The sequence below is a fragment of the Chenopodium album genome, chromosome 11 (assembly GCF_948465745.1).
Source record: "Chenopodium album chromosome 11, dcCheAlbu1.1, whole genome shotgun sequence".
Taxonomy (NCBI): domain Eukaryota; kingdom Viridiplantae; phylum Streptophyta; class Magnoliopsida; order Caryophyllales; family Amaranthaceae; genus Chenopodium; species Chenopodium album.
In genome coordinates, this window is record NC_137844.1 from 25,963,339 (window position 1) to 25,976,045 (window position 12,707).

Consider the following 12,707-nt stretch of genomic DNA (forward strand, 5'->3'; position numbering starts at 1 on the left):
TTTAAGTTTGATAGAACTTACCTAAGTTTGTTGCTAGGCTTTGCTTAGTTGTTAGACCAAACCATTTCTCCCAACTTCGAATTAGCTTGAAACACAACCTTTGCATTTCATCTCGCTTTTCCTCGTGGCTTGACCCTTCACTTACCACTACTTGTTAGTAGCTTGTTTAGGTGTAATAATTTGTGTTTAATAGTGTATAGTTAGAAAATGACCTACTTTTTCACCTATCAAGATCCTTTTTTTCCTACAATGAGTCAGCAACACCCAAATCTTGGATAGTTTAACTTATCATCTTCAATGTAGAGAAAAATGTTTTGATACAAGAACAACAAAACCAAACACTTGTTATTGTTTGACATGAGATGATCGAAAATATTCTTTATCCAACCACCCTTTTTTTTTCTTTAAATTCTTTTTGAGAATATTTGATCTTGAAAACAAATATCACCTAAAACATTTAGCTTTGGTATGTCATCTTTGACTATAAAAAAGCCCATATCACCTTTAAAATTTTGAAACCACTTTAGGTTCAGGGGTCTTGGACTCTTCATTAAAGTTTATCTGTTCTTGAAACATGTTTCTGAATACTAGAAGGGGTAAAATAACACAAATGGATAAATTTGAAAGATCCATTTTATTGTATTAAAAATATAATTTTATGAGGCTTATAATTTATCTTAAATCCACTAAGATATAATTTCTAAGGGGCTTGTAATTTATCTTAAATTCACTAAGATACAATTCTTAGAAATGTCATAATTTGTTCTCAATAAAGTCTGCTAAATATATGGAACAATTAGTTATCTTGTTTAGCTACCTGTTCATCAATGTTGTATTAGCTTTGTCAAATATACATAAAACTTTGTCAAATGCTGTACCCTGTTTTCCTTGCATCAATTTGCATTCTCATACTATTAAATATAATGGTGCAGTATATATTTTGCCCATTTGGTGTTGTCCAAATTTATGTCACTTGGAAAGCCAGGGATTTCTTAAAATTCTTATTGCAATCAACGATATATGTGATTAGGCCTTTACTAAAAATAGTTGACCTCTGGTTTTAAGTTCTTTTGACTGTAATACACCATTTTGGATAAATCTTGATTTTTTTTTTTTTTTTTTTTTTTTTTTTTTTTTTTTTTTTCTTTTGTCAGTATAGTTTGACATAATTGCACTTTGATTGCTGTGGGGCTGCCCTCAAACATAAATTCTTCTGACATTACTTGGCTAACTTGATTATTCTGCGGTCTATTTGATCAGAGAGCTCAATTTGAGTCATTTCATGAAATTGATAAAATTCTCCAATTTTATGTTTGGATGAAGAAACTATCTTATACACAACTTAATTTAGATGATATAAGTTGGCTGCCTGAATCAGTTGTAAATACACTCTCATATTGTCTTGAGTGCAATTGATAGCTGAAAACTAGTAATACATGGTAGTGATGCACCATTCACCTTATCATTGAACTTCATAACAATATTTCTACTAATGTAGTTCTTATGTATCCAAATAATTATTTTACCTTGTTTCAAAAAATAAATTTTTTACCTGTAAACAAATTTGGGACTTTGGTTCTAAATGCAATTTCTTTAACTTAATTCTGACAGATTATCTTTCTTTTTTAAATGAACTTGGTCTGTTAGAAATTTGATGGAGCTTTTCAGAATTAGTTGATGTACTTTTTTTGTTATAAGTTAACAGTGTTGGAGCCATTAATATATTTTTGATAACACAGTGTCATAGTGTCTCTTAACTAGAACAATTAACATGATTATCTTGGTAAACTTATTTTGACATGCATCACTCACTGTTCTCTTTCCCAGAAGCACAAATTTTAGGGTTTATACTTGTACTCCGTTGTATTGATAGCTTGCAGCAGAATGCAACTTGAAGCAAATTCCATTATTGAGTATATGCATAAACAATATGGATCGATTCAAAAATTTGAACATGCAGTTCACAACATTATACATTTAAAAGTATCGACTATGCTTGACTTAATAAGTTTTGTTGCCGTCAGAATTCTCAGAAAATCCCTGAAACGGGGAAACCAATGAACAATGCAAAAGCAGCAACTATTATGACAGTATTAAATCTAAGTGATGTGCAATGTTTGGTTCTGTGAAGTTTTGCTGTATAGCCTGTATTTACTAGTTACAACATTTTAGCACATAATATTCGTGATTTTCAAATAGCTGAATGGAAGAATACATAATCGCCTTCACTTTTTTTCATTATCTATATCCTGTATATCATCCTTCTCGCCATCTTTTAACAAATTTTGCTCATAGATGAATTGGCTGAGCAAACCAATAAATATTGCTCCAAGAACACCTATTTTCCGCCAGTCTGGTGAGGAAGCAATATATGAATCAGCAATACCGACAGCCATGAGACCCATCAATGCAAGGTATATATTTCTTCTGACCTTGGATGCAGCAGTATCTTTAGTAACAGCAGCAAGTTTATTTGTTTCCTCTTTGGCCTTTTCTTTATCCACTGGTTTCTTTTCCTGCAGGCTCTGAAAAAACAATCCTTCATTTCGCCCCTTTACGATGTCACCTTCATAGTCTGCCAATTCCTTATCCCTCTTTGCAATCTCCTCCTTGCTCATCTCTGATGATTCCTCAAAGGCTTGCATCTTGCTTTCGATATTCTCCATTATCTGCTTATCATAAATCGGATCAAGTACTGTGTTACAAAATATTAAAATTTCAAATACGAGGAAGAAGAATTAAATTGATGAGCAGACCCGAGCACTGGCTTCATCTAGATCTTTTAATGCGTTTTCACCAATTGCATCAATCTCAATATTGGCTTCTTCAGCAAATTGAGTCAGATAAGCAGACCGCTCGTCCAAGTAATCAGTAAGTCGATACTTTTGAGCTTGAAGCATTGCTATTCTGGCCAGTAATTCTTGTTTCTTTGGGTCTCCTTGTGGTTGGGAACCCTCTGAGTTCGAGTCCTTGGGTATGGACCGGCAAAGAGGGAGTGAGCACAGCTTCCATAAGGTCCTTGGATGCAGGATATTGCTGGTGTTGTTAAGTGGGGTTTGAATGATCTTTACTCCAGCCATTTTCTTTCTTTTTTTGTTGTTCAATGAATGTAAAGTGTTAGCGAGGTCGAATATTGTCGACCTCTCGCTAGAGTGCCGTATGTTATCTGTTTTGCCCCAAATTATAGGTGTCTAGTGTCTACGCTATGTGGGGTTGCTTGTTTATATTGTGGCCGAAGTTCATATCGTTTTGCACATTTACCAGGAGCTACGGAGAATCTAAATTTGTACGTAGTATTCGATTTGATATAATATAGCTGCCATCTCTGCCAAAAATCTAAATTTGTATACGCCGTATTTTCTTAAAAAAACAAAAAACAAAAAACAAAAAAAAAAACAAAAACAAAAAAAAAAATAGTAATTTGAAAAGGTTACACTAGTGCTGTTAATTCGGGTATTCAAGTCGGGTTCGGGTTAGGTCAAAATAAGTCTCGGGTTAAATCAGGATCAGGTTATGTCAATAATCTAGCCTCATATCAGGTTCGGGGTGGGTGAATTTCAGTCAGGTTATTCCGGTTCGTTCACCCTTTCTGGTGTAGGTCGGGTTCGATTCGAGTCAAATTTAGATCAGGTTTAATTTTAGGATTAGTTTATGTTGAGTCTAGTTTGGGCGGTTAATAGATGGTACATTCGGGTTCGGGTTAGGTTAAATTATTTGGTCGGATAATCTTAAAGTTGGATCATTCTTGGTTTTGGTTCAAGTTCAATTCGAATAAATATCAATGTTGTCAAGTTGAACCTATATGATTACGTCTTCCATAAATTGATCAAGCATTATCAAAATTTTATTAAACCTATATGCGAAGTAATAGAGAACAAAAGGTATATAAGCTGAACAAATTGTACTAATAACTTTCCATAACTCGGGTCAATAACAGGTTGTGTTAGGTTAAACCGTTTTCAGGTTCTTTGGGGTGGGTACTAGTTTGGGTTCGGATTGTTGTCGGGTCGGATTAAATCGGTTGACGGTTATTATTAGGTAGGGTGTAGGTTTGAGTTCAGGTCATAAAATATTGGATCTAATCAGTTGTCGGTTAACATCAGGTTAGGTTCAGATCGGGTTACAAGTCACTAGTTTCACCCTATAGTTCGGTCACAGATCAGGTTCAGAAAATTGTCGGTTTAGGTCGGGTTATCGGGTCGGGTCAGATTTTGACAGCTTTAGGTTACACTAATGGCCACATAGACAAAGCAGTTCCAAGCAATTTGATTGGTTTATCTTATTGGATCCTAAATTGGCCTGGGGACGAATTACAGTTAAAACATATTTATCTTCTTATTTTGCATATATATTGATATAAAACATGGAACATGTAGAGTCAATAATTTCATTGATTAAATTAAAATTGCATCTTAGAACAATGTAAGTTGTTTCGGGGTATTTTAAACCCCTAATTATAGACATACAAGTGTATATGTATTTTACCCCTTTTTAATAGACGAATAATGAGTTTACAAGTGGTCGGGAAAGTCGAAAGACACATGACATATATACTCAGCCAATCCAAGCATACCTTATAGCATAAAGAGAGATATTAGATAAAGAGGCTCAAAAGCCCATCAGGGCAAGACTCTTGTATAATTGAGATAACCCCAAAAACGTGTCAACCACATATAGGGCACCTAATAAGGGAAAACCTATCTAGGCTGTTAAACCTTAGAAGTATGAGCCTCCCAAGTCCTGGCCTATAAATACCCAATAATTCTATGATGGGAGGAGAAGGATATTCGCACACAACTATGCAAGGTAAAAAATGTTCTCACTTCTCTCAACTTTCTCTCTCAAATATTCTTTTTTCGATTACTGTCATGATCGGTAGAGGCAAGTCTCCGGGACACCGGTGGTTCATCGTAATGCAAGTAGGATACCGGTTGAGTGCATATTAGTGTCGTAACCTTCCCGAGGGAATATACACCCTCTTTTGAGTGCTTCCGAAAAATCCAAAAACATTTGGCGCTGTCTATGGGGAAGGCACAAATGAAATGACACAAGAAGGTAAATATACTAACTAACACGAAAGAGACTAATCGCTACAGGGTATGACCATAGAATCCTGTTATACCCCAAACTTAAATTTTTACTTATCTTGACTTATGTACGTTAACAAGGGAGAAATGAACTTTAAAACAATGTCAAAGGCTTAGTCCAGCAATGAAGGTACATATGACCGAATGGGCAAGGCCCAATTGGAAAGCCCATGAAGTTAGATTGAGTCGGTTTAAGACAAGTAGAATAGTTCGAATCTCAAAGGAGGTTTGGCTCCAAGAGTCATAACCGTATGGCGATTGTTAGAATTAGTTGAGTAAACGGAACCGAGATTGCTTATAAATAAGAGAGAACGCTCAGGGGAAAGACATCAGTAAATCATTCTACAAAAGTTTTTCATTTTCTTTAAGCTTTCTTTTTAGCATTCTTAGATCCCTTGCGGCCTCAGTAGCCAAGTAATAATTTAGGGTTTATTTGGTATTAAGGGTGTAGATCATGACATTGATTTTATTCATGCTTCCATAGAATATTAGGACCCTAATACCCATTGCTTTAGGCTAGATAATGATGAAATTATCCCCGTGCTTGAAGAATTTGGTGCTATTCTTGGTTTTCCCTCTTTAGACCTTGTAGTGATTCCCAAAGTGTGTGAATATTACTACAAAGATTTTGAGCGTTATTATTATCTTAGGGAAAATGATTTAAAAACCATAGTTGAAGGTAGTGAGGTTAATCTAAGAAAATTTGCATGTTTTTATTTTAATAGACCTAAATCTAACTCGTTCCATGTATATAAGAGAAGAGCTTTTCTCTTTTCCATGTTTAGCCAATTTCTGCTTACTAGTGGTAGTATGCATATGGGTCAAGCTATATTAGCATCTATTATGGAGCAGATTGATGCTGGGAAAAATCCAATGCCTTTGATTGATGGAGAGACTATGTTAAGCTTAGATGAATTCAAAAAGGATCCCAAAGCACCACTTCAAGGATCTCCAATATTATTACAGTTAGAAAATTAATACTCTTAATTACATAAATAAAAAATATTTAATTTTGTAAAGTAATATCAATTTTCTTTCTATGTTTGCGAATTTGGCTAATGGAAAGACTTGAATTAATTAGTCCTCTTGACAATAGTGAGAAGTACACTCCTAATTGTCTAGTAAGAAGGAAGAAGCGATTCTCTTTGAAGATGGGATGCTGGGAGTGGAGTAGAATCTTTGAAACTCGCGACTTTTCCATCAAATTGGTCATTCCTCGGCGTTGGATTGCAAAGATGGTTAAAGTTAACACTCAACCTTCCTGCCGTATTCCAAGCTTGTCCAAGATAACCTTTTACTACCCATTTAGGGTGATGAGACAATACGGTCTTACTCAAACCATTCCTTTTAGAGATTATCGTCGACCGTATGAGTACCCTGTATCGAAGAATGTTGAACGATTTGATGATTATTGGTGAGCTAGACGCTTATGGAATGTCGTCTCTAATAGGGTTTCTCCTCCATTGTCTAGGGAATTTCAACAATGGTTACTTGCTCGAAACTAAAAAGATAAGAACAAGGTTCCAAATATAAGCTCCAAGAGTGAAGAGAAGACAAATGTTAAGGACCACTTGTGTTTTGGGTATTTTTACCCTACCACGTTGTCCTCTCAGAGCGTGACACGTGTCACCCTAGGAAGGCCTCCAAATGGACTAACCAAGGGGCGACATGTGGTAGGCAGATACCCATTGAGGAATTGGCGGCCTTCAAGGCCCAATTCCCGAGGCCGCCGCAAAACTGCGCAGCCCAAGTTTTCAGGTCATCATACCCTAGGACAGGGGCACACTTTTCTAGGACCCTATAAATAGGGACATTCCCCCCATTATTGGGGCACCTTACAATCATTACATCACTGATTTCTCGAAAACAGAGAAAACACCTGATCTCGGAACCCGAGAAGATATTTACCTTCCACATGTTTTTATTTCGATCGTATACTAACTTGACCGTCAGAGGCGAAACTCCAACCAACCGGAGCTTCCGTTTTTTTTGCAAGTATAGGCGGCCCCGGACCAGTCTTGGTGTTGTAACTCTCTCGTAGGACACAAAAAATCCGGAAACAGTTGGCTCCGTGTGTAAGGAGGGTGTGCCCATCGTAGGGGATCCTTCTCCTTTATGCTCATGCCCTTTTAAAAGCCTAGGACTTTACACTTGTTAGGGTGTATTAGGATTTGAATTCTTAACTGTTTGGGGGACCTTGAATTAGAGTTGATCCTATCATTATGCCTTTTTTTTTTTAAGAAACGAGTAAGGAGTCGCCAATGAGTTTTAGGAAAACTCATAAACCTCATTCATGCCTTTCTCCCAAGTAGAGTTCAAGGGATATTTAGCACAAATCATAAGTTCACCCATGCCCAAATTGGTCTACTTGTACCAGAATTGAGTTCGGGAGTGAGGGTACTAAAATAACATTCCCTTAGTGGGGAATCGCTATTCTAGCCCTAGTGCGGCCTTTACTAGCTCTTCCTTTTTCACAATTTCATCACCAAATAATATATGAAATGTGGTACCTAAAAATAAGTTAGTTGATTTTATTTACAAGCATTGATCACGTAGGAATTACATTGCAAAATTGTTATTCTTATTTAATCAAATTCGTAAAAAGAACAATAAATAAACAAGATTCGCCTTGACTTAGGTGATCAAACAACAATTAATTATTCAATCCTAGTCTTTGATTAACGCAAGAATACTATGTGAAATTAATTATTGAAAAGTTTATTTTAGGTGATCAAACAACACTAATTAATTAATTAAAGGTTGTTCAAACAATAAAGGAAAAGGTGATTTCTCTAAGTGCTCGGGAATTTACCACTTTTCCTTGCTAGATCTTCGTTTTGAACACTTCTGAACTCCTTCTTGTTCGGGAACCTCCACCATAGTAACAAGTAATAAGAGGGTGAGTGTTTAGGATAAGAGGGTTGATAGTACACAAGTTCACAAAGTTTTTGCCAATATTTCGGGTTAATTTCTGTGTTTTTAAGCTTCGTATTAAGCCCCTATTTATAGGAATGGGTGCGTTTAGGGTTTTGAGTGTTCTGCCATAGCAGGTATCGCACGCATCTGAATAGGTTGCGCGCACCTGCTCAGCGCAAGTCATTTAGCTGCGCTGCTATGGGCAGCAGACTAAATGTCTTGCGTGCGGTGTTATGGTAAGATTCAATTTGATATTTTTATGAAATTCTGAATCTTCCGTGAGCGCATCACTAGAGGCTGCTCTGGATGCCATGCGCAACTTTGTGAGTTGCGCGCGCCAGTCCAGCGCAACTTTGTGAGTTGCGCGCGCCAGTCCAGCGCAACTCATTGAGATGCGCGCGGATTTTCCTTCGGCAACTTTAATTTTTAACCTAGGCGCCTCTAAGTCCGTCAAAATCAGGTTTTAACTTTAGGTTTAAGCCTTATTATTGATCGGGCTTAGTTAATTGGACTTTAATTCATTTTGTTTCAGGTCAGGCTAGTTTTTTTGCATTCTTGTGACTTAATAAGTTGTCTATAGCATTCTTCACGTTGATCCAACACAAAGACGGTCTTATTTATCATCATAGCACTTCCGTTCGGGACAGGAGGCCAAAAGTAGATGTCTACACCGTATGTGGGGAGAGTACAAAGATGGTTCAAGAGTCTGTACCGAATCCTAAACCCAACCGACCTTCGGCCGATTGGGAGGTCTTTTCAGATCATGATACAGATAATGACATTGATGTGGAAACCCATGTGGCCCCTGATGGGTCATTTATCTCTAGACGCATCCGCACACGGATAACCTGGAACGACACATTAATGAAGCCAGTTCAAGTAAATCCTCTACACCACTGACTGGCGAAACGCAGTTAACAAGAGGGATTGCTCCCGTCACTATGGATGAACTCATGAAGTTCATGAGTAGTTTCAAGGGGGATTGGACATCATCAAGCAGAAAAACCAGCAACTGTCGGAATCGGCCTCCACGTCGAGCTTCCCAAACATCTTCAAGAATACCTCGGAAAGGTATTCCCAATCAGTTCATGAGAGTCCCTCAGGTGGCAAGACCGTCCACACAGGCCCTCATATGATTGGACAGCCCCGTATGTTCCTCAGATGCCATACAGGCAATATGCCCCACATGACATGCAGTTGGCCCTCTTTGGGTGACAGGCGGCATACATTGTCCAACCCCTAGACTGCCAGCTTTGTCTGCTCAAACTTGGTGAACACTCCTCTGCGTTAACTAGGGAAATAACCAAAGCAGCGCCGCCTACCAAAGTTCAGAACGTTCTGGTGGGTACCTGTGATGGTACCACCAATCCTGAGGATCACCTCATGGCTTACACCAACCTCATGCATTTGCAGGGGTTGGACGATGCCTGCTGGTGCAGGTGTTTCCCGGCTACATTGAAGGGCATTGCCCAACAATGATTTAACAACTTGCAAGCTGGATACATCGACAGCTTCAAGAAGCTTTCCTTCTTGTTTTCTTCAAACTTCTCGATGAACATCCCTACCAAGAAAATAAGTCTCGACTTGAGCACCATCCGTTAGAAGATAGAGAAGGGATACTCTCTTACGTCAAGCAGTTTAATCTGGTAAGAATCTAGATTCAAGGAATGTCTAACGGAGTTGCATACACAGACTTTTTCAAAGGTTTGAAGGACGGGTCGACTTTTAAGTTCGACCTCATTAGAAAGAGAGTTTTCACCCTCTAAGAAGCGCTGATGGAGGAGGAAACTTATATATAGGCGACCGACCTCTGTTCGCCCAGCAATCAATCTGACTTCAAAAAGTCTGACAAACAAAAGGAGAGTCGGCCTGCTTAGCCGGCTCCCAAAGCTGAAGGGAGTAAGAAAAGGAAAGAAATCTGGGCGGTTGATGATTTTGAGTAGCCGTCCCAGAAGAAAAAGGAGTTTAAACCATACATCCCAAAGTATAAGTTTAACAAAGACTGCTACTCAATCCTCATGGAGATCAAGGACCAGGTGACCATTGAGAACCCGCTACTATGAAGGGTTCCGCCAAAAATCGGAACAAAAACAAATACTGCCATTTCCATGAGGACATTGGCCATGACACCAACAACTTATATAGCCTTAAGCGGCTGTTGGACCGTCTGGCTAATCAAGGGATCTTGAAGTCCTACATCCTCAAGTCCAAGGTCACCATGAAGACAAATCCAGGGTAGTTGTTCGAAAAGACTGCCTAGCCTACTAGTAGTTCGAACATTGACAAAGAGCCGATCTACACGATAGCAGCAGCTTTGCCGAAGGGGGCCCTACCATTCGGGGCACCAAGGACCATTTGAGGAAAAAGGATGTTAACTGTGCTGAGGAAGGTGATCAAGCGTCTATCAGCACATTCTCGGAGGTCGTCTTCACTAAAAGGGACCAGGGAAAAGTCCACCGGCTATATGATGACCTCGTGGTTGATGAGCGTCATTTATGGCGCTCAATGGAGTAGCTTTTAATTCCTTTTTCTATATTTTCTTGCTTTATTTCCATATAATCTTTCTGGTTTTCTTTTATTTTTCGTCTTTATAACTCATTTTTGTTTTTCATTCACTTTTATGAGTTTTTCATGATTTTTGTTTTTATTTAGCTATTTTAGTTTAGTTTCTATTCATTTTGCTTTCTCTCTTACTTTTACTTGAATTTTAATTAGTTAAGTTTCAAAGTTTTATTTGCTGTGCTCTCACGGTTGCGCCCTCATTGATTCTAGGTCATGAAAGGGAAAATATTTGAAGATCAAGGCCTGCCTTTCTCGCGGGCATCTCACGAGAGCACCGACGATAGGGATGCACAAGAGCGCTGAGAGCATAGCTTCGCACAAGGATTTACGAGCAAGCAAGAGGAGCTGTGCACGCCGCAACACCACAGCAGGGGTGCGCGCGCGCAGACCCTATTGTGCGTGCGCACGACTGGTGTTGTGGTGCACGACCCTACTCCGAACCTCTTCGCTCGATTTATTATAAATACCCCTTGACTTTTCCTTTTTTGGGGGATGACGATTTCATATGTACTTGAGATTTATTTCCAGAGAAAGTAGAGAGAGAAACTTTAGATTACTTGTTTTGTACTTCAAATTACATCTTTGAGCTTGGATTTCTTCTTCAATTAATGAAAATTAGTGAAAATTTCTTTCTTTGAATTTACTTTTTCTTGCTCTTTCTTTTAATTCTTGAATGTTTGATTTGATTGTTGAATTTGATTTTCTCTTTGATTAAACTTGAAATGATTATGTTTGTAATTCAATTTGCTTTGTTTTTCAATTCCATTATGATTTGTGAGTAGATTAGTAGCTAGGGAGAAGGGGAAGCATGCTTGATTGATGATTTTTGCTAATTGATGATTCCTAGTTCATTGAATTGTTGCAATTAAATTGGTTGACATAGTTGTGCATGTGATTAATTTGATTAGGAGTGATCAACCTAGATGATTAATCTAGATTCATAGCAAATTTCCATGACATGAACCCTTGATTTGAGAATTTCTTTAATTGGTTGAATTTGATTGTGATTTTCCTTGTTAGTCATTCTTACTGAACCCTAGCTTGACTTATAGGAAATAGCTCTTGAATTCTATTAATTGAAACTATTGTTTGTTCTTTGCAACGTTTGAATCAATTGAGTTCTTCATCGATTGGCATAATCATTGAGCTTGCATGTGGAACCTTAATCCCTAGTGTTTAGCATATTGATTTTTCTTGACTTGATTAGTTAATTGAAACCTTAGTTACAATTCAATTCACTTCACTTCACTTCTCATTCTTCGAAGTAGCTAGATCATAGGCTATAGTTTTCAACGACCTAGATTACCACACATCAAAATGGCGCCGTTGTCGGGGAGTGATATTGGTGCTTTGTTATAGTTGTTAAGTCTACTTCATTTTTAATTGGAAAATACAAAAAAAGATTTTTCTCTTTTTGGCTACATTTGTAGCCGTGCTACTAATTGTTTCTTTTGAGATTGTATGCGTAGAGCACGTGGTCATTCAATAGTGCCACTTGATCCAGAAATTGAGAGGACAATTTCAAGGATAAAAGTTGCTAGACGTTCTTTGAGTTCTAGCCCTCCAAGTGAAGAGGAACACAACAAGAAGAACAAGCAAGGATGGGAGAAAATCCATGGGTGGCATTGAAGGAATTGGGGATTCTAGGTGCATATAGGTTTGAAAGTGGGATTGCTCCACCTACAACAGCGGCAAATGACTTTGAAATAAGGCTGGCAATGATCACTTTGATAGAGAGGCGACAATTTAGTGGAGCTAAACATGAAAGCCCGCTAAACCATCTCAAAGAGTTCGAAAAGTACTGCAACACTATCAAAGTGAATGGAATTTCCCAAGAATTCTTCCGCCTCAAGATTTTTCCCTTTTCTCTCATAGGGTGTGCCTTGGAATGGTTACACAAGGAGGTCAAACCCAATTCTTTAAGGAAATGGGATGAAGTGACCAAGGAATTTCTATCCTGTTTCTACCTGCAAAAGAAAACGGTGGAGGCCAGAGCTTTGATTCAAGGTTTCAAGAAAAAGTCTAGTGAAAGCCTCTATGAAGTATGGGAAAGGTACAAGGAGTATCAAAGAGAAGTCCTCACCACGGAATTCCTACTTACCAAATTATTTAAATCTTGATAGAGGAGCTGGAGGTCCCATC

At 38.1% G+C, this 12,707-nt stretch overlaps 1 protein-coding gene and 1 non-coding gene across 2 annotated transcripts; both read right to left on the minus strand.

Annotated features, from left to right (window-relative positions):
* Window positions 1-2,026: 2,026 nt before the first annotated feature.
* On the minus strand, window positions 2,027-3,194 carry LOC145568759 (uncharacterized). The gene is made up of 2 exons (XM_081628173.1): window positions 2,757-3,194; window positions 2,027-2,669 (listed from the first exon to the last, which is right to left on the minus strand). Exons 1-2 carry the CDS (start codon window positions 3,078-3,080, stop codon window positions 2,226-2,228), a joined length of 768 nt encoding a protein of 255 aa, XP_081484299.1. The 5' UTR covers window positions 3,081-3,194; the 3' UTR covers window positions 2,027-2,225.
* Window positions 3,195-12,551: 9,357 nt separating this feature from the next.
* Window positions 12,552-12,656, minus strand: LOC145569649 (small nucleolar RNA R71). Its single transcript, XR_014096221.1, has one exon. It is a non-coding gene; the product is annotated as a small nucleolar RNA R71 (small nucleolar RNA).
* Between the last annotated feature and the right edge of the window lie 51 nt (window positions 12,657-12,707).